The sequence below is a fragment of the Anoplophora glabripennis genome, unplaced genomic scaffold, assembly GCF_000390285.2.
Source record: "Anoplophora glabripennis isolate ALB-LARVAE unplaced genomic scaffold, Agla_2.0 scaffold1143, whole genome shotgun sequence".
Classification (NCBI taxonomy): Eukaryota; Metazoa; Arthropoda; class Insecta; order Coleoptera; family Cerambycidae; genus Anoplophora; species Anoplophora glabripennis.
Genome location: NW_019417369.1, coordinates 92,219 through 112,747, shown reverse-complemented (window position 1 = coordinate 112,747; position 20,529 = coordinate 92,219). Strand labels below are relative to the sequence as shown.

The following is a 20,529-nucleotide window of genomic DNA, read 5'->3' as shown; positions in this document are numbered from 1 at the left end:
AAATGGCAATAATGCCATTCCGATTAAATTTCAACGATAAGAAAAAGATCTACGTTTTTCAATCCAAAAAGAGAAGTCGAAAGTTTCGGTACTTTCTTCGCATATTTCCAATTATTTTGCAATACACGCACAATTTGCACAGGAAACTACAACTCTAAGAGGAAATTCTGAGCACAAAATGTGTGTGCATTACTGTACGATTTATCGAAAGTCGAAAATATGTCTTTTTTTTCGAAAAACTCAATTTTTGCAAAATATTTTGAAATTTTACAAAATTGCACTTATTCTACTTGCCAAGACTACATATTCTGAAAGTTTCGTAAAAAATATGTTTCTGATTTAATTTTAGATTACTACCTTCATCTGTTTTTTAATCAACATACAATTTTTATGGATAATTACGAATAGAGGAATATGTTTCTGCCGGGTTGCCCGTCAAAATACGGCCACAAGTATTTTTAATTAAAATTAAATTATTTTTTTTTGCTAGCAATTTCGTTCACTTGTTTTTTAATATAAACTATAATTCATTTCGCAGGGAAATATATAAAGCACAAAAAAAGGTTGGTTAATGTAACATTTAAAAAAAAAAAAGTCCGGCCTACCCGTGATTTGAACCTTCGGCAGCGCAGTAGCGGGCTTTCAAATTGAGCTACAGTGGCCTACCGGTGTGCGGAGCCTTTACGGCTATTGGCAACTTTGGGTCTCTGCAGATGTAAACAGAAAATTTAAAATTTCAAATTAAGATTTAACGCTATAATATCTAAAAGCTCGAACGGGCACGTAGCAGCAAAATAACGACTCGTCGTGATCCCATCGGTCGGGAAACAGCATCAAAAGACTAAATTTTTTTTGACGTATTCACTGACGTTTGGAAAAAATTCATTATTTTAATTTTAATTAAAAATATTTTGATAGACAACCCGTCTATTCATAATTATTGATAAAAATTGTATTTCGACTAAAAAACAGATGAACGTAGTAATCTTGCGAATACTCTTAGACTAAATTTTTATCATAAAAAAAAAACAAATGTTTTAGACAAAAGTTATAACAAAATTTTTGAACTCAGCCCGATATCAATTGATAAACGAATGTGTAAGTTATTGCAAAAAAACGGCTAAAAATCGCATTTTTTTAAAACGTCTAAATCAGAAACATATTTTTTTACGAAACCTTCGGAATATGTAGCCTTGGCAAGTAGAATAAGAGCATTTTTGTAAAATTTCAAAATATTTTGCAAAAATTGAGTTTTTCAAAGAAAAAAGAAATTTTTTCAAGTTTCAATAAATTGTACAGTAATGCACCTACGTGACCCATCTTCAGCATAAAATTTTCTCAAAGAGTTGTATTTTCCTGTGGAAATTGTCCCCGTATTGCAAAATAATTGGAAATATGTGAAAAATCTACCAAAACTTTTTTTTCGGGTCATCGTTGGAATTTAATCGGAACAGCATCGTTACCATTTGAAAACTGACATTTTCTCACGTTTTAAAAAAAAAATGGCCCTATGATCAACAGATATTTTTTTCAAAAAATCACTACGACGTCATTTTTTAATATTAGGGTCTGAAATTTATACGTGTCGTAGTTGACTACTTTGACTTCAATATAAAAAAGAGTTCGCAATGATGGACCCCCTTTTTCACAGTAAACCTAATTTGCTTGGGCCCCGTAAAATGCTTCCTCCGCTCGACATGTCGCGTAATGGGGGGAGAAAGACCGTGACTCAGTGTTTTCAGTTAGTGCTCGGCGTACCTGCTCAATTTTGAACAGTTGTTTGTTGAGTCGAACGATTCAAGCATTTTACAGGGCCCAACAAAATTAAGTTTACTGTTAAAAACAATCATTTCAGACCGTTTTTTTTATATTGACGTAAAAGTATTCAACTACAACATGTGTAAAAAAAAATCCTTGACTCCTGTCGGCCGTAGGACATTTTTTTTTAATTTGCGAAAAAATGTCGGCTACCAAATGGAAATAATGCCGTTCCGATTAAATTTTAACGATAAAAGAAAGATGGACATTTTTTGACTCGAAAAACAAAGTCAAAGTTTCGGTAGATTTTTCGCATATGTATTTCCAATTATTTTGCAATTTTCACAGGAAAATACAACTCTTTACACATTCGTTTAACAATTGATATCGGGCCGAGTTCAAAAATTTAGTTATAAAAAGTTCTACAACTTTTGTCTTAAAACATTTTAGTTTTGTTTTAATGAAAAAAATTTAGTCTAAGAGCGACTGCAAGATTACTACGTTCATCTGTTTTTTAGTCGAAATACAATTTTTATCAATAATTATGAATAGACGGGTTTGTCTATCAAAATATGTCCGCAAGTATGTTTAACTAAAATTAAATTAATGAATTTTTTCCAAATGTCAGTGAATACGTCAAAAAAAATTTAGTCTTTTGATGCTGTTTCCCGACCGATGGGATCACGACGAGTCGTTATTTTGCTGCTACGTGCCCGTTCGAGCTTTTAGATATTATAGCGTTAAATCTTAATTTGAAATTTTAAATTTTCTGTTTACATCTGCAGAGACCCAAAGTTGCCAATAGCCGTAAAGGCTCCGCACACCGGTAGGCCACTGTAGCTCAATTTGAAAGCCCGCTACTGCGATGCCGAAGGTTCAAATCACGGGTAGGCCGGACTTTTTTTTTTAAAAATTAACCGACCTTTTTTTAGTGCTTTATATATTTCTCTGCGAAATGAATTATAGTTTATATTAAAAAACAAGTGAACGAAATTGCTTGCAAAAAAAAAATAATTTAATTTTAATTAAAAATACTTGTGGCCGTATTTTGACAGGCAACCCGGCAGAAACATATTCCTCTATTCGTAATTATCCATAAAAATTGTATGTTGATTAAAAAACAGATGAACGTAGTAATCTAAAATTAAATCAGAAACATATTTTTTACGAAACTTTCAGAATATGTAGTCTTGGCAAGTAGAATAAGTGCAATTTTGTAAAATTTCAAAATATTTTGCAAAAATTGAGTTTTTCGAAAAAAAAGACATATTTTCGACTTTCGATAAATCGTACAGTAATGCACACACATTTTGTGCTCAGAATTTCCTCTTAGAGTTGTAGTTTCCTGTGCAAATTGTGCGTGTATTGCAAAATAATTGGAAATATGCGAAGAAAGTACCGAAACTTTCGACTTCTCTTTTTGGATTGAAAAACGTAGATCTTTTTCTTATCGTTGAAATTTAATCGGAATGGCATTATTGCCATTTGAAACCTAACATTTTTTTCCGAGTTTGAAAAAAAGATTGTCCTACGACCAACAGAAGCCGAGGTTGTAGATTTTTTGAAAAAAAAATTTTTCTCGGTTTCTGTGGTCGTAGGACATATTTTTTTAAATTCGTGAAAAAATGTCAGCTTTCAAATGCCATTCTGATTAAATTTCAATGATTACAAAAAGATCTACATTTTTCGACACGGAAAAAGAAGTCAAAGTTTCGAAAGATTTTTCGCATATTTCCAATTATTTTGCAATACGCACAAAATATGCACTAGAATATATGTGTTGGAAAAAACTTTAAGCACAAGATGGGTCACGTAAGTGCATTTCCGTATGATTTATTGAAAGTTGAAAAAAAAGTTTTTTTTTTATCGAAAATCACAATTTTTGCGAAAACCATAAAATATTTTGCAATTTTACTAAAATGCACTTATTCTACTTGCCAATGATTGAAATTCTGAAAGTTTCCTAAAAGAAATCTTTTTTCGATTTCAAAATATAGAAATTTAAAAAAAAATCGATTTTTAGCCGTTTTTTTTGCAGTTACTACGTTTGTTCATCAATTGTCATCGGACTGGGCTCAAAATTTTTGTTATGAAACGTTTTACAACTTTTGTCTAAAACATTTTTTTCTAAAACGTTTATTTTTTTTTTTTTTTCAAAATTTTGACACCATATTGAAAATGAAGCCTACCATTCCGCTGGAGCAAAGTAGTTCATTCAATTCTACGGAATCTTTCCTAATTTTTAAGCGTTTTTGTTTAGTGAACTAATTTGGCAAAAAAACGAGGTACTTTCAACAATTTGATCGGTCAAAAACACTTAATTTTTTAAGGAAACTTTTTTTATACAAGGTGTTTGGAAATGAACGGCTCCACTTCAAGGGTAGCTTGCTCAGATGATATTAAACTGATGTAGATCAAGTAACGTTAGTTTTGCTTTGATAAAAAGTTGAAACCCTTAAAAAAATGTTACTTTGTTAATAAAGCCAAAAAAAACTCCTATTTTTTAATTAAAAAAAATGCAATTTTTAAGCATTTTTTTTGCAAAAACCAACACATTTGTTCGTCAATTGACATCGGGCTGGGTTCGAACTTTTTGTTATAAAAAGTTTTACAACTTTCGTCCAAAACATTTTCTTCTGAAATGTTTAGTATTTGTTTTAAATGAAAAAAAACAACAGTTTTTTACGAACGTTGGCCACCATTTTGAAAATACATGTCTTTGTTTGCCAAAATTTTGGCACGTAAAAACCTAATTCGTTTGGATTCTATTTAAAACGGTTCCCGTCGCCCGACCCTCGAACCAAATTTCAGGCGCCACTCACGGCTCGGACGCGTTATATTTCGTACGAACCACCGATATATATATCGTAACGCCGATTAATTTATCCGAATAACATAGACATAGATATCTAACGATGGACTGTTTGTATAAAGCAATTTTTTTATTAAATCGAATAAATGTTAATAAACGTGATAGCAACTGAGATTTCTAAATTATATTTATCTCATTGTATTTTAAGGTGGTGTAAATATAAGTTTAGGCCCGTGTAAATTCTGTACATACATATTGATATTTATTGACGGAAATGCAACTAGTCGTAAAACATCTTTCGTTCTGTAAATATGCTTTTACAGGTAGTTGCAATTTTTTTCTATTGACTGGATCTATGTGTTACTCCCCGTACGCATATCACCTGTTGTACATGTTATTAATTGTAATTAGAAAGTGTTATATATATGTCAGTCAATAAAATAGGAGATTTATTAAATAAAAGCGATGAAAACCTGCAAACCGTCTCTTATTTATCGCCAACTGAGTGCGTATCGAAAAAACAAACGAACGCTAAATAAATCCGGCTAGTATTCATCGAATCAATTTTTTTTAGGTTGGTTAAATAGAGAGGAACTGAATGCAGTTTTGGATTGGTCAGGGCGTTCACTGGGTTTTTTCCGTTATTTTAAGAGCCAAAATTTCTCTTCGACTTTTCCAGAATACACTTTTTTTTTATCAGGCGCAGCAAATACCTCTTCAAGCTTCTCCGTAACAAGAGCCACAAAACGTATAAATTCTTAAAAATCTAGAGAAAATTTTCATTAAAAAGATAAATTTTGGCATCAAAATATTTATCTTTTTTTTATCAGGCCCAAATGACATAAAATTTTAATAAAAGTGACAAAATTTCTTAAAAGTATCAGACACGATAAAAATCTCTACAAGCTTCTGCGATCCCGATACACGAGCCACAAAACGTATAAATTCTTAAAAATCTTGAGAGAATTTTCATCAAAATGATATATTTTGGNCCCGACCTCAGATTGCCCATAAATTATTTTTCCTTTCATTTCTGTTATATTCTCTTCCCTTTCCAATGGGTTTCATCCTACTATAATTTTTTTTTCACTTTTTACCATTTTTGAAGGCTTAAGGCACTGGTCTATTTTTGTTATAAAAACTTAAATTTTTTCTAAAATGTAGTTTCTTTTACAAATTTTTTGAAAATGAAGCCCTACCATTTTTTTCCCAATTTTTACTTATCTTTGTTTACTGAACTAAATTTTGGCAAAAAAACGAGGTACTTTCGACAAAACATTAGTTTTGCTTCGATAAAAAGTTGATACCCTTAAAAAAATTGTTACTCTTTGTTAATAAAGCCAAAAAAACTCCCATCAACGGTACTTTCAACCTTGTTTTACCTTCGGGTCTTTTCTTTGTGTGTATAAATGTGTAATTTTGTACGAGAATTAATTTTTTTAAGTTAAAACTGTTCTATAGCATATAGGCAACCAGCAATACATTTTTATAGATTTTCTTACACGGTTTGTCCAAATATGAATTAATGCACAAATAACAGACTTTCCCCCATTTTAACGTAGTTTTTCTATAAAATGGACTTAGTTTGAACCTCAAATTACTTTTCGGTGTAAAGAAATTTGTAATTCTGAATAAGGGGCATTGTATATTACAAATTTCTTTACACCGAAAAGTACTTTGAGTTTCAAATTAAGTCCATTTTATAGAAAATCTACATTAAAATGTGGGAAAGTCTATTATTTGTGAATTAATTCATATTTAGACAAACCGTGTAATAAATTAAACATGTATTGTTGGTTGCCTATCTGCTACGGAACTCTCAAATTATTTTTTTACGTCCAAATTATAAGTTCGAATTACACAAAAACTTTTGTCTACGCCGTCACCGGACAGCACCCGAAACAAGAAATCTGAAAATTGCAAAAGTAAAGTTTTCCGATCATCAAAAAACAAAATGCGATAATTAATTTGTTAAAACGAGAATGGCCGATTACGTCACCGTTTCGTTTTATTACATTTATTTTAGTTTATCAATCGCCGAAAAAGTGCTTGTATATGAATTTTCGCGATTTTCCGGATGCAATATTAGTTTTTACCGGGATTGAAATAGAATTTAGCGCAGTGTTACGTTTTTAACTTTAATTTTATTATAAAATTTACCGATATTTAGCTTAAAACCTTACAGAGTTATTTATTTCATTATTGGTGACGATACGGTGCGTTTGTGTGTCTTCATCGTTTAAATTTGTAGGAAAACAATTGCGTACGAAAATTAAGAAAAAATGTTGGAAAAAAAGAAATTACGCTCGTAATAAACGGAATCGGAAACCTCGTTATATTTCGTACTCGAACCGCATATATATAAAACGTAATCCCCTTAAAAACGACCTAAGAACTACTGAAATGTTTTCTCTTTATTGGCAGTAGTGGACGTAGTAGTAGTAGAAGTACGATTGGCACAGTTAGGCGAAGCGGGGCCGCCCAGGGCCGTCGGCTTATCGGTTAAGTGGTGGGCCGGGACGGGTCGTGAGTCTCTCGTGTTAGCCGAGGACAGCGAGCTGCTGCTCACACCTGAATCGCTGGATCTCTCGCTCAGGCAACTCCTGCCGATCGAGTTCGGTGTGCCGCCGTCTAGATCGGCGCCGCCGCCACCTACAACATATTTTACCGAAGTGAGCTTTTGGTCCGCCTCGCACTGCTCTTCTAAATTCTTGCGGCCGCTGGCCCCCCGATTTAGAACGTTGTTTCTACGGCACGGGTCCACCAAGGTGGTTTGCCCGCGGACACTTACATAGGAATCTTTCGGTTTTCTCGGCTGCTCGCCGCCCGGGATCGCGTTACTCGGTATATTGGGCTGGTAGGACAGCTCCTCCTTCAGGTTGATGGAGTTCTTCTGGGCCTGCCTCACCCTGGCAAGGATCTCGTTATTGCACTGCTCCACGACGGAGTCCAGGTTGTTCCTGTTGTCGCTAAAGCCGGCGCTGTCGCTTGTATCGGATTCGCCCTGCGGGGACGCGTGCTGGTTCTGGCGGGTGCTCTTTAGCGGGGCGTCGTAGCAGCCCGAGTCTCTGGGGAACTGCCTTCGCCCAAAAGGGGAGCACTTTCCTCCCGCCTCCCGCGTCAGCCGGTGGTGTTCGTCGCACTCGCTGCTCGAGCCCGCTATGTCTCCCTCACTGCCGGCTGTAAAAGACATCGCTTGTTAATTCGCAGCCATTATATCCGTTACGTTTAACACATTCGATAAAAATTATTACAAAAAATTGGAAAACAAAGAGTATTTATGCGTTTATAATATAACCTACACGGAATGTGTCATCTTAAATGTCGTTGCTACTCGATGCCTACTATGCGATGCGTTACTTTGGACCTATTGGAGTAGGTCTCTATGGGAGATATAACCTACAAAGTATATGGTAGTTTCCGTATGGAATCAACGAGCAAATAAAAATTGGCCTCTAATTTTTTTAAAACTTTGACGTTAATCTACCATGAATTTTATAATCCAATCCAATTTTTAGAAATCCAATTGGAGTCCAATTGGGATTCTAGCCCTTCTATATCTTTTTAACTGTTAAAAATATCGAAAAACTAACTGTGGCGTCCCTCTTGCATTTCACCCGAACCGCATTTTTCTAGGACGAGAAATAAAAAAGATACTTGCTGTTCACAAATTTAAAAAGTCATGTGACTTAAAACGTGCCTTAACAAATCCCCTCCCTATCTTTTTNACGAAAAATATCTACAAGCTTCTGCGATCCCGATACACGAGCCACAAAACGTATAAATTCTTAAAAATCTTGAGAGAATTTTCATCAAAATGATATATTTTGGTATCAAAATATTTATCTTTTTTTTTATAAGGCCCAAATGACAAAATTTTAATAAAAGTGACAAAATTTCTTAAAAGTATCAGACAAGATAAAAATCTCTACAAGCTTCTGCGATCCCCATACACGAACCACAAAACGTATAAATTCTTAAAAATCTTGAGAAAATTTTCATCAAAAAGATAAATTTTGGCATCAAAATATTTATCTTTTTTTTTATCAGGCCCAAATGACATAAAATTTTAATAAAAGTGACAAAATATGTTAAAAGTATCAGACACGATAAATATCTACAAGCTTCTGCGATCCCAATACATGAGCCACAAAACGTATAAATTCTTAAAAATCATGAGAAAATTTTAATTAAAAAGATATATTTTGGCATCAAAATATTTATATATTTTTTTATCAGGCCCAAATGACATAAAATTTTAATAAAATTGAGAAAATATGTTAAAAGTATCAGACACGATAAATATCTACAAGCTTCTGCGATCCCAATACACGAGCCACAAAACGTATAAATTCTTAAAAATTTTAAAAAATTTTTCATCAAAAAGATATATTTTGGCATCAAAATATTTATCTTTTTTTTATAAGGCCCAATAAATGACATAAAATTTTAATAAAAGTGACAAAATTTCTTAAAAGTATCAGAAACGATAAAAATCTACAAGCTTCTGCGATCCCAATACACGAGCCACAAAACGTATAAATTCTTAAAAATCTTGAGAAAATTTTCATAAAAAAGATATATTTTGGCAACAAAATATTTATCTTTTTTTTTATCAGGCCCAAATGACATAAAATTTTAATAAAAGTGACAAAATATGTTAAAAGTATCAGATCCGATAAATATCTACAAGCTTCTACGATCCCGATACACGAACCACAAAACGTATAAATTCTTAAAAATCTTGAGAAAATTTTCATCAAAAAGATAAATTTTGGCATCAAAATATTTATCTTTTTTTTNTTATATATATGTCAGTCAATAAAATAGGAGATTTATTAAATAAAAGCGATGAAAACCTGCAAACCGTCTTTTATTTATCGCCACCTGAATGCGTATCGAAAAAACAAAAGAACGCTACATAAATCCGGCTAGTATTCATCGAATCAATTTTTTTTAAGGTTGGTTAATTAGAGAGGAACTGAATGCAGTTTTGGATTGGTCAGGGCGTTATAGTTCATTGGATTTTTTTCATTATTTTAAGAGCCAAAATATCTCTTCGACCTTTCCAGAATACACTTTTATTTTTTTATCAGGCGTGCCAAATACTTCAAGCTTCTGCGATCCCGATACACGAGCCACAAAACATATAAATTCTTAAAAATCTTGAGAAAATTTTCATTAAAAAGATATATTTTGGCATCAAAATATTTATATTTTCTTTTATCAGGCCCAAATGACATAAAATTTTAATAAAAGTGATAAAATATGTTAAAAGTATCAGACGCGATAAATATCTACAAGTTTCCGCGATCCCGATACACAAGCCACAAAACGTATAAATTCTTAAAAATCTTGTGAAAATTTTCATTAAAAAGATATATTTTGGCATCAAAATATTTATCTTTTTTTTATCAGGCCCAAATGACATAAAATTTTAATAAAAGTGACAAAGTATGTTAAAAATATCAAACGCGATAAATATCTTCAAGCTTCTGCGATCCCGATACATGATCCACAAAAACGTTAAGATACAATCTTGACAAAATTTTCATTAAAAAGATAAATTTTCAGAATATATCTTTTTTCTATCAAACTCGGAATATACGAGTAAAAAAACTAGCGACACCAGTAAAATACAGAATATTTTCTGACGGCTTATGCAGCCACTTGTATTGTGTGTTGCCTACAGCTCAAAAACAATGAGCTAAAGAAGAGAATGAAGTTTTGAATTTAGTTATATTATAATTCATCCGAATATTTTAAGATTTTTATGACACCTAAATATTTTTAAGATGGAAATCCAGGAAATTGTCAAAAAATTAAAGTGCTAATTTAAAGGCAGTTTTGTCTCAACATTTCTTTAATATAATGATGTAATGTAATGTGTTGTTCACTTTTAGTGCATTTGCCTATAATCCTTCACAATTCTGTGCTCATTAGTAGACGTCCTTTTTTTTTATTAAGTTGTTAATAAAAAATACAAGTAAAAAACTATCAACTCCGGTAATACAGAAAATTTTGTGAATTACTATGCAACCAAGTATAAACAAGCATGTATTGTATGTTGCCTACCGATCAAAAATGTGAACCGAAAAGAAAAAATTGAAAATCTTGAAAACTGGTGGAGCTACATAGGAGCTGAATACAGTTTTGAATTTGTCAGGGCCGTTATTGGAATTTTTTCAGATTTTTCCAAGTCCTAAAATTTTTTGTGAAAATCGCCGGACCCATGAAAGTTTTCAAAAGATTAAAGTGCCTTTCTAGAGGCGGTTCCGTATGTATCTAGGGTCGCTACACATGCTGTGATGGTCGGTTTTCGTGCAATTGACCCGTTAAGAAGAAAAATCTTTATTTATTTTGTGCACATTTCCGTTGGAAAAGTAAGCGGCGCCATCTATACAGTAATAGCTCAACTAATTTACCAGAGAATATAACTGTTACAGTGGCTATTTACTAAAGAATTCTTCCGCGGTTTAGTGCAGTTTTCGAACAACAGATGGCGGCATGGAAATTTGGAACTATTTGTTGCATCTTGATTGGTCAATCGATACAAGTGAGTGTTCCATTTCACTGAACTAATAATTGATTGGAATGTTGCGTTTTTAATTACACGAAAATTTTCAAAAAATTAGTGTAGTTCTAGATCTAGAGGCGGTTTTGTATGCATCTGGGGTCGGCTTCTATACAAGTTTTTATTAAAAATGATGTGTATTTAAGAAAAAACTGTGTGATTTACATTATCTGTACTGTAAAAAGGCATATAATTCCAAATAAATAAAAAACTAATATGTTTCCAATGGTTTATTAGTTCAATATGTGATGTATGTATAAAAAAGTACAAAGGAATTGTCATTATACCACAAAATTCAGTTCTCCGACAGATTTCAGTCGCCTTAAACATATATATCACCCTTATTTTTAATTTTCCCGAAACCTAACAAAAATATAAAGCATTATAAACATTTTTTGTGATGTAACCTATTTAGGAATGTGTATAATGATACAAAATTTTTTTAATGATTTTCGAAGTACTTCTTCTTCTCGATGGGATTCGGAATGATCTGAAATAAATTGCATTCTCAATCGTTTTTTACAAAAAGGTATACACAGGGTGTTCCAATTTCTACGCATAGGAGACATTAGCGTAATAGGCAAAAAACAAAAGACGTTGAAATGTTTCTTTGTCAAATAGGCGGCAGAAGTCACAATTTCTTTAAAATTGTGAACCCCTTTTCGAAAAATTATTTTGAAATTTTTCTTATTTGAAATCTAACAATACAACATTATTCTACAACCCTCGATATAAGCCTACTACGATTTTTTATTTTCAAGATGCAAAAAAAATTATAAATTGTGCAAAATTTGACATGAAAATGAAAAAATTTACATACCGTGTCCTGGCCAGGCTTCCACCCTGCGGGACAAACTTCCCCGTGCTTATCCGTGTACTGGAAGGCCTGGACGAGCCTGAGCGTCTCATCCACACTCCTACCGACCGGCAAATCGTTCATAGTAATCTGTCGGAGGATCCCCTTGGGATCTATTATGAACAACCCCCTAAAAAACGCAATAGCTCTCGATATGCCACGATCTACTCATCGACTCACCTAAGGGTATGCCCTAAATCTTCCAGAAACACGCCGTACTCCTTCGATATACTGTGATTTAAATCGGAGAGCAACGGAAGGTTCACTTTTCCTAACCCGCCCTCCTTCCTCGGCGTGTTAATCCAAGCGAGGTGAGTGAAGTGCGAATCAACCGAACACGCTACGACTTCCGTGTTAATCTTCCGGAACTCCTCTATCCTGTCGCTGAAAGCGAGGATTTCCGTTGGACACACAAACGTGCTGGAACATACAATTTAAGCTAGGCTTCCAACGGTATTGCACCACTTACAAATCTAAGGGATAGAAGAAGAAGACCAGGTACTTCCCCAGGTAATCGGTCGATTTCAATTGTACAAACTCCCCGTTTACCACTGCCGTGCTCTCCCATACAGGCGCAGGTTTTGATACTATGGGAAGAACAAGATTTAAAAAGAGGGGCAACAAAACATTACCTGGTCAAGCTTACTGACTGCTTTGGTCCACTGCAACTTATGTTCCGCTCGTTCGGGGTTGGCAGTGTGGGGGTACACACTTCCCCCTGCGTAAGTCTGGCAGGACTCATCGTCAGGCGTCGCGCCTAGCACAAAAACGGCGTTTAGAAGCAGGTAAGTTAACACCCTAGGCCACATCTTGACAACACTTGTCACATACACGAAAATTGGGAATTTTGTAGATAAGCAATTACACCTTTGATTTTATTTTATACTGACTATCCTCTGTATTAATTATACAAACATGTGCAGGAAGTTTTTCTTCAAATTATATCCAAACAACCGGCCGATTCTTAGATCACTTCCGTACCAAAACACCATTTGAGAAAAACGAGAGGTTTTCGACCGCCAGCGTTGTCAGTGTTATGTTAAATCTTTAGATTTAATACTCCAAACGGCATATTTTGTTCTGTTCCGTATTGGTACTGCCTTTCAATTACAATTATAATATGACACCTATAAAGCTAGCTAAAAATTGTAAATTGTAAAACAAATATACTACATTAAAAACGAATTCGGCGTAATTACACTAACTTAGTTTCTCTATTATAGTTCAATATATGACAACACTGTCCTCCTCCAAAATTTAAATACTGCACTTCAAATTCCAGATAAACATTATTGATAAAGTAATTTATTCTGATAAAAATGGGAAAAATATGTATTAATATATTGATCGACGATGTAGTAGACAATATTATCTATTCTATTAATTTTTAATTTTTATTTATTTTAATACACTATTTTACTACTGTTGCTTTTGTATATAGATTTATTCATTTATTTGCTGTCATGGCAACTCATCAAATAAACAACCTAGATTATTCAAATCAAAGCACACTTGATCAGACTGCCCTATTTCATCTTAAACAATAATTAGTATATTCATTTAATTGCTAACCTAGATAAATTGATTGCTAATGGATTCAGAAAACGACAGTGTTAAAAGCCATACCGAATCCGAGGAAGACGATTTAGGCTGTTATTGTAAGTATTAATTTCATTTAGCTCAAATGTCTATTGATCAAATGTACAAGGTGGACCAATTTTGATTAGAAGGAAAAAAGTTTCTTACGTGGTATTCAATTTTCAAGAATACTTTTCGTCGTCAGTACAACTTTTAGGCAATAAAACTCCTTTGTGCCGCTAAATATAAAAAATTGAAATAGGTAATGAAGAAATAAAATATAAGTAGGTATTTATATCAAGGTAAACATGATCAAATTTGTTGTCAATTAGCGTGATGAAAAGATGTCATTGCGTTAGTTTGATAACCAGAAATAAATTCTGAAAATTTTGCTGTTTGAAATCCTATTATATCTAAAAATTAAGAGCGAAATAATTTTTTTTAATTGCGAGTAACATATTTCCTATTTTCAATCATTTCTAACGACGAGGTTTGTATAAAAGTTTAACATCCTCATCCTGTATCTTTTATCCTCTTCCTCTTCTTCTCAACTTGTTTAACAATTGACATTTCTGCCAATCTCGTTACCAACATAACAACGGGCGGCATATTCGAATGTAGGTACAATAATATGCCTATGTTTAAAACATAGCTAAGTTTCAGAATGTTAAAAGTACATAACTCTGTGTTTCTTCTAGTTCTGCAACCATCCTCAGCACCGTACAACATCACGGAGAAGGTGCAGCAAGCAAACGTTGACTTATTCAATACCCAAGAGAATCGAAACGTAGAAAAGACAGCCAAAGTAAAATTTCGAGAACTGATATCATTCGAACCAGATCTAACAGATGATGATGTCAACAGTATAGAAAGCGATCGCACAGAGCTGTCACTCGAAGCCCGTCCAACGATCTTGGAATACAAAACGACCATCAACAGTGAACATTTAACCATATTTAATATTGAGGAGGACGTGGAAGAATTGGATGAAGTCCTCGAAGATGTAGACAGTGACACTGAGTACAAACCCGAGATCAAAGTTAGCACTGCCGTCGCTGAGAAAACAGTTGAAGGTGATAAAACCGCTTCGTCTAGAAAAGAATCTAGCAAGCGTAAGAGAATGTCAAAGAGTAAAGCGGCTTTCCTGAACCCCCAAGAAGTGAACTGTAAGGATCACTGCGTAGACAGACTTGATTACGATTTGTCTGTGTCCATCAGAAAGCTCGAAATCCAAGACAAACTAACCCTGCCGCCTCTTCAATTATTGCAAAGGAAATGCTGTGACGAGGCCAAGAAGAAGATCCACCTGAACCTGCCGCAGTACAACGGATTGAGGTCTGAGTACGGCCTCACATCTAGACAGCTAGAAAAGAGGGAAAAGCAAAAGGAGATGTTGAAAATGAGAGACCGCTTGCATCAACAACTGATGGAGGAATACAAGCGTAGGAAGATTCAGCAGAATGAAGAAGTGTTCTGCCAGTGGCTGAAGGAGGTGTCTAAGAGAAAATCCGAGAAGAAATCTACCAATAAGAGAGCTGCTAGCGCGAAATTAAACAGTGGCGTTAGTAAACCAGAGAAGAAAATTACGGAGAGACCCAAAACGGCCAACGCGTTCGTCCCCAGAACGAAACCTAGGAAGAAACGACGGCCACAGTCTACAAACGCACGTGTCTACATCGAAGTTCCAAGGAGTTGCCTGGAAAAACATCTGCGTATCGGCGATCTGACTATCACAAACTCGAAACTGTTTTCCAGAAACGTACACATTATTACGATTTCATAATAACAACCAATAGTGGGTGTATTAAATTATTATTTGAGATTTTTTCTTGTAGTAACAGAAATTAAATTAAAAAAAATAAATCGTTCTATTAAAAAAAAATCAAACAGTATTTATTAAAATTCATTGTATGATTGTAAAAAATTGTTATTTTATAAACATAGTATCCATTTTTTATATTTCGGGCATCCTGTAATGAATCGTAGGACCCGAATCTTTCTATCAGGGACGTTAGGAATTATTTCAGCAGTTAAAAAAATTGTGGAATTGTTGAGGAATATTTTGTTGCAACGTTGGCGAAACTGTTGCTAACGTTCATCCCTGCCCTGTATCCTGTATCTATTCAGTTCTGTGGGTCTGTTAGTCTATGGGTCAACGACTGATATAAAAATAAATACCGTTGTGATGTAAATATTATTGTCCCCAAACGGTGCCTTTTATATAATTTATTATTTTTATCTTATCTAGTTAAGGAAATTTAATACAATTTGAATACAAATTTACGAGCTTTAACTTATTAGGACTCAAAATGAGTAGCATTGGCTAACCTGCTCGAAATAACAGTGAAATCCCGTCCTTTGCATTTCTTGCAGAAATCGCAGGAAAGGGAAGTTAAATTTGTCGTTTATATCTGTTACTTTACATTTCTTTACTCTGTGAGTATTAAAAAAACAATTGCAGTTTTTTAATTTCATTCATAGCTTCGGTGAACTGTCATATGACGAACCTTCAGGACTTCTAAACTTACAGAAAAATGACGCTCCAAGTGCACCCCATCGCTCTCGGCTGTATGCTGGTCGTGGCAGTTGGAACGTTGATCTACACTTACATGACGACTAGACAACAGGCACAAGAGCACAGTTACGGTGGCAGTAGTAGATCCAGACGAGACATTTACGAAGACCCACCTTTCGGAGTTTCTAGATCTTCTTCCTGGTCAACGCTACCCGATGACAGGGAACCGTGAGTACCAATTTCCTGCCTTAAAGCATATTTTACTCGTGTCTCTTTCAGTCCGTCTCGGAAAAAGAAGCGTGACATTTGCACGATCTGTTTGTCACCTCTTAAGTGGGATATGAAGACTTTAACCTGCTCTCACGTTTTCCATTCTCATTGCATAACCATGTGGCTAAACAAGAAGAACACCTGTCCTCTTTGCCGCACAGAAACACATATTTAATTTTTCTCTCTTTTGATATATAAATAGTAAATTAGTACAATAAAGATATTATTAAGAGTGGAATTCTTAAGGTAAGAACAATAAATCGAGTGGTTTGATATAATTAAGTATTGTTTCATGAAATAATTATAAAATAAACCCTTCTTTTTGTTTATAGATAGAAATATTTTGTAAATTTTTGTTGTAACGAGTACATTATGATTTTTCAGTAGTTATTTGTACAAATAATTTCATATTCAGTTAATTCGAAAATTTCTGCTGTAACTTAAAATTTTAGCTAAAATAAGTTAGATCGTAGCGAGATTCACTTTATAACTTGACGTTTCCGCATTGCAACACTTTTTCCTTCTGTATAGATTTAAAATGATGCCAACTGCTTGAAAACAATCTTGTGTGCGTGTGTTTTCTAGCTAGTTGCTAATGTTGTGATAAATTACAAAGAAGTTTGCGAAAAAAGTGACTTCCATTGTGATATTAATTAATTTAATCTTAATATTTTGCAAACTTGCTGTTAATTTACATGTAGGTTAGTTTTCGGTTTGTTTAGATGTATGTGGTGGCCTTATTAAAATTGATAATAAAGATTACATTACGATTTGATTAATTTTATTTTATTCGAAAACCTAGAATCGTCTGGAAAGGTATCCTTTAAATTTTTCAGCCCTTTGACGACGCATTTGAACTATTTCATATTACATGCATTTAAAAATTTTTCAGATCCAATCATCGTATCCTTAAAAATTGGAATTAGAACATTCATTCTCTCGTATTTTAAATTTCCCACCAAAGGGAACCAATCAAATAAAAGATCTTTGTTGACGGCTGCTACCTTGCTGCCCTCTAGCCGCGATGGACAAGTTCGGTTTCTTGAAATTGCATTGGCAGCCCTGTGCGTGGCAATACCATTCGGGGAGACTAGACAAGGAGAAAGGAAACTGAACTTCTACGGGAAAACTGACAAAACTTGTCAATGTAATGGTAGAAATTACATATAATTTTTTCCACTAGGCTCGCTAGTTTTCCTTTTACACAAAAGCTAACGTAGTATGATAAATACGAGTAAAGTAAGCAAACAATCAATTTTATTTTAAAATGAATAGAAGTATAGTAACCTATAAATTGAAATAAATATTGCAATTTGTTTTTAAGAATATATTAAATAAAAATGTTCATCTCCTTCACTATTCCAGTGTATATAGGACACTAGCGCACTCCAATTTGTTTACGTTTACTTGAGGGTGTTTCGATTTGGCAAAAATAGTAGCTAATAGCAACTTAGAGTTACTCTGAACTGGTATTAGTTGCTAACAGATCCTATTTTTGTCAAAACGAAAGCCCCCATGGAGTTCGTTGACGTTCTCCTTGTGTAGTCTCCCTGACCATTAACATTGGCTAGCCTGCTCAAAATAGCAGTGAAATCCCGAACTTTACATTTCTGCTAGGATATCCAAGGAAAAGGAAGTTAAGTTTATCATTTATACCCCTTCCTTTGCTTTGTGAGTATTAAAAAACCAATTGTATTTATAAGGTTTCAGTTATAGCTTCGGTTAAGTTTGTTTGACGAACTTTCACGGATTCTGTGTTTTCAGAAAAATGCCTCTTCATATGCACCCCATCGTTCTTGGCTGTATTCTGGTCGTGACAGTTGGAACAGCCATGTATACTTACATAACGACAAGACAACAGGACCAAAAATACAGTTACGGCAGCAGTAACAGATCAAGACAATGTAGTTTCGAAGACATTTCTAGAGCGTCTTCGTGTTCAACAATATCTGACGACAGTAAACAGTGAGTACTGATTTCATAACTTAAAACAAATTTTACTATAGTGCCTCTTCCAGATCATCTAGGAAAAGGAAACGCGATAAATGTATGGTCTGTTTGTCATCCATAACAACGGATTCGTATGCCCTAAGTTGCTCGCATGTTTTCCATTTTAATTGCATAAGCAAGTGGTTGAAAGAGAATAATACTTGTCCGAGTTGTCGGCAAGAACCCATATTTAATTTGTCTTTGAGTACTTTGAAAGCAAAGCACTTATAAAAAAATAATTATTGACAGTGATATTCTTAAGGTAAGCGTCATTTCATGAAATTATTACAAAATACTTTTTTTGAGATAAATTTTGTGTGTTCTATTTAGGTTTAAAAGGATCGCAACTACCTAAAAGTATCCTCATTTACTTACACGTCTTTTAGATAGTTGCAAATATTGTGATAAATTACCAAGAGGTTTGCAAAAAAAGTGACTTTCCTCGTGATATTAATTATTTTCTTCTTAATATTTTGCAAACTTGTTAATTTATATGTAGGTTTGTTTCCAGTTTTAGATGTAATGTGACCTTACTAAAATTGATATTAATAATTTGTATACTAAAATTGATAATAAAAATTACATTAAAATTTAATTCGATTTATTTTGAGAACCGTGAAGAAACGACATCTCTTCTATATTTTCCATCCCTTTATTAATCTAGCAATGCGTTTACTCCACTTTTCAGCTATTTAAATTTAAATTTACCAAAATATATCCGCAAAGGCTCTTTTTCGTAGGGAAATCGAACTATTAATTAATTACACAGCATTGGAAAGATGTATCGAATATTCCGGTATGGAATTACATTTGATACTGGAATTTAAATTAAAGTAACATTCCACAGAGTTATAAATTCATTCTTCTCTCCTATTTCACCTTAGTGGTAGAAGAATCATGCAAAAAGTAAGGCTTATCAAAACTACACGGAAATTATATCAACGTTCCGTGATATCACTAACTTCATAAAATAGTGTTGGCCACTTATCAATAATAAACAAATAACAGCATATGTAAACCAGCATATTATGAGCGGAAATCTACAAATTTATTATACATAGGTATCGGTAAATATTACATAAATACACAGCACTGTAAAGACTAAGTAAAAATGAATTAAATTGGTATAATGTAACCTTATAATATTTACAATCAAATTACGTAATTGGATAATAAAAATTTGAATTTATAAAAAAACGCAAAGCATGTCCATTTTTCCAACTAAATTTTCAAATNATTCTACAAACTGCATGTTCCTGCCTGTTTTTACATAAATGTCGCTTTCAACCAGTGTTGCCAACCTCCGTCAAACAATACTCTGCGCGGGGATTTAAAAAATTCTGCTGAATTATACATTTTTTTTTTAACTTATGTATAAACACAAATACTTATGTATAAATACAAGTAATAGAGAAAAAATATATATTTTATAAAAAATAAACAATATTGTTATTTTTAAGACATTATGTTTTAATGTTTCATATTTCGTTTAAATGTAGTTTTCATTAACTGCAAGTGAGACTTATTTACTACATAATCATAACATTTTGTGCTATCATTTTCTAGTTTTGATCTTAGTACACACATATGGCAATAATAGAATTTACACCAAGGCGGTTTGTTTTTTTTGTTTTCATGTCAGTCACCAGTGAAAATATCCTTTCTGCCTCTGCATTTGAATGTGGCAAAATTAATACCAAATTTGCTAGTTGGCATAGATTTTTAAATAGAAATTCTCCGGGCTCCGATTTTTCTTTTGCAAGCGTACTCCAAAATTTATCTGGAGTTAATGAGAGTTAATTTTAGGTTTCTCAAAATAAAATTTTAGATTTCTAAGCTCAGATTCTATTTGATTAGAATCACACGTTTTAAAATGTTTGTTGCAGGCAAATTATTGAAAATATACAGATTTTGTATGTATTATTATTATTGTGACTACGTAAAAAATCTTATTTTTGAATTAGTAATTTGTGAGTTTATTTTTTTTAACCTATAATTAATAAAAAATATGCGTTTTACGAAATTATTCTTCAACTCTGCAACGACCTTTAAAAATCTGCTAAATGCAGAAAAATCTGCAACACTGTCACGAAGTTCATAAATTAATTCCCGAGTTTATTTGTAAACACTGCTACAGACTTCGTGAATTTCTTTGACACATGAATCAGTTCTACCAA

The 20,529-nt window shown here is 33.3% G+C and overlaps 5 protein-coding genes across 6 annotated transcripts; 3 read left to right on the top strand and 2 right to left on the bottom strand.

Moving 5' to 3' along the window:
- Positions 1–6,216: 6,216 nt before the first annotated feature.
- Positions 6,217–7,763, bottom strand: LOC108914213. Its single transcript, XM_018719970.1, has one exon. It carries the CDS (start codon positions 7,761–7,763, stop codon positions 6,966–6,968), a length of 798 nt encoding a protein of 265 aa, XP_018575486.1. The 3' UTR covers positions 6,217–6,965.
- A 3,598-nt stretch (positions 7,764–11,361) lies between these two features.
- On the bottom strand, positions 11,362–13,012 carry LOC108914218 (peroxiredoxin-4). The gene is made up of 5 exons (XM_018719976.1): positions 12,647–13,012; positions 12,470–12,587; positions 12,181–12,420; positions 11,965–12,130; positions 11,362–11,634 (listed from the first exon to the last, which is right to left on the bottom strand). Exons 1-5 carry the CDS (start codon positions 12,807–12,809, stop codon positions 11,587–11,589), a joined length of 735 nt encoding a protein of 244 aa, XP_018575492.1. The 5' UTR covers positions 12,810–13,012; the 3' UTR covers positions 11,362–11,586.
- A 575-nt stretch (positions 13,013–13,587) lies between these two features.
- On the top strand, positions 13,588–15,440 carry LOC108914217. Its single transcript, XM_018719975.1, has 2 exons — positions 13,588–13,658; positions 14,277–15,440. Exons 1-2 carry the CDS (start codon positions 13,592–13,594, stop codon positions 15,359–15,361), a joined length of 1,152 nt encoding a protein of 383 aa, XP_018575491.1. The 5' UTR covers positions 13,588–13,591; the 3' UTR covers positions 15,362–15,440.
- Positions 15,441–15,725: 285 nt separating this feature from the next.
- Positions 15,726–17,138, top strand: LOC108914220 (RING-H2 finger protein ATL56). Of its 2 annotated transcripts, none has more exons than XM_018719979.1 (3): positions 15,726–16,014; positions 16,109–16,321; positions 16,373–17,138. In XM_018719979.1, exons 2-3 carry the CDS (start codon positions 16,113–16,115, stop codon positions 16,536–16,538), a joined length of 375 nt encoding a protein of 124 aa, XP_018575495.1. In that variant the 5' UTR covers positions 15,726–16,014; positions 16,109–16,112; the 3' UTR covers positions 16,539–17,138. The 2 variants fall into 2 exon arrangements, with proteins under 2 accessions (XP_018575495.1, XP_018575494.1); XM_018719978.1 differs by having other exon boundaries at positions 16,092–16,321.
- A 765-nt stretch (positions 17,139–17,903) lies between these two features.
- Positions 17,904–18,942, top strand: LOC108914219 (peroxisome biogenesis factor 10-like). The gene is made up of 3 exons (XM_018719977.1): positions 17,904–18,034; positions 18,128–18,328; positions 18,382–18,942. Exons 2-3 carry the CDS (start codon positions 18,132–18,134, stop codon positions 18,581–18,583), a joined length of 399 nt encoding a protein of 132 aa, XP_018575493.1. The 5' UTR covers positions 17,904–18,034; positions 18,128–18,131; the 3' UTR covers positions 18,584–18,942.
- Positions 18,943–20,529: the final 1,587 nt, after the last annotated feature.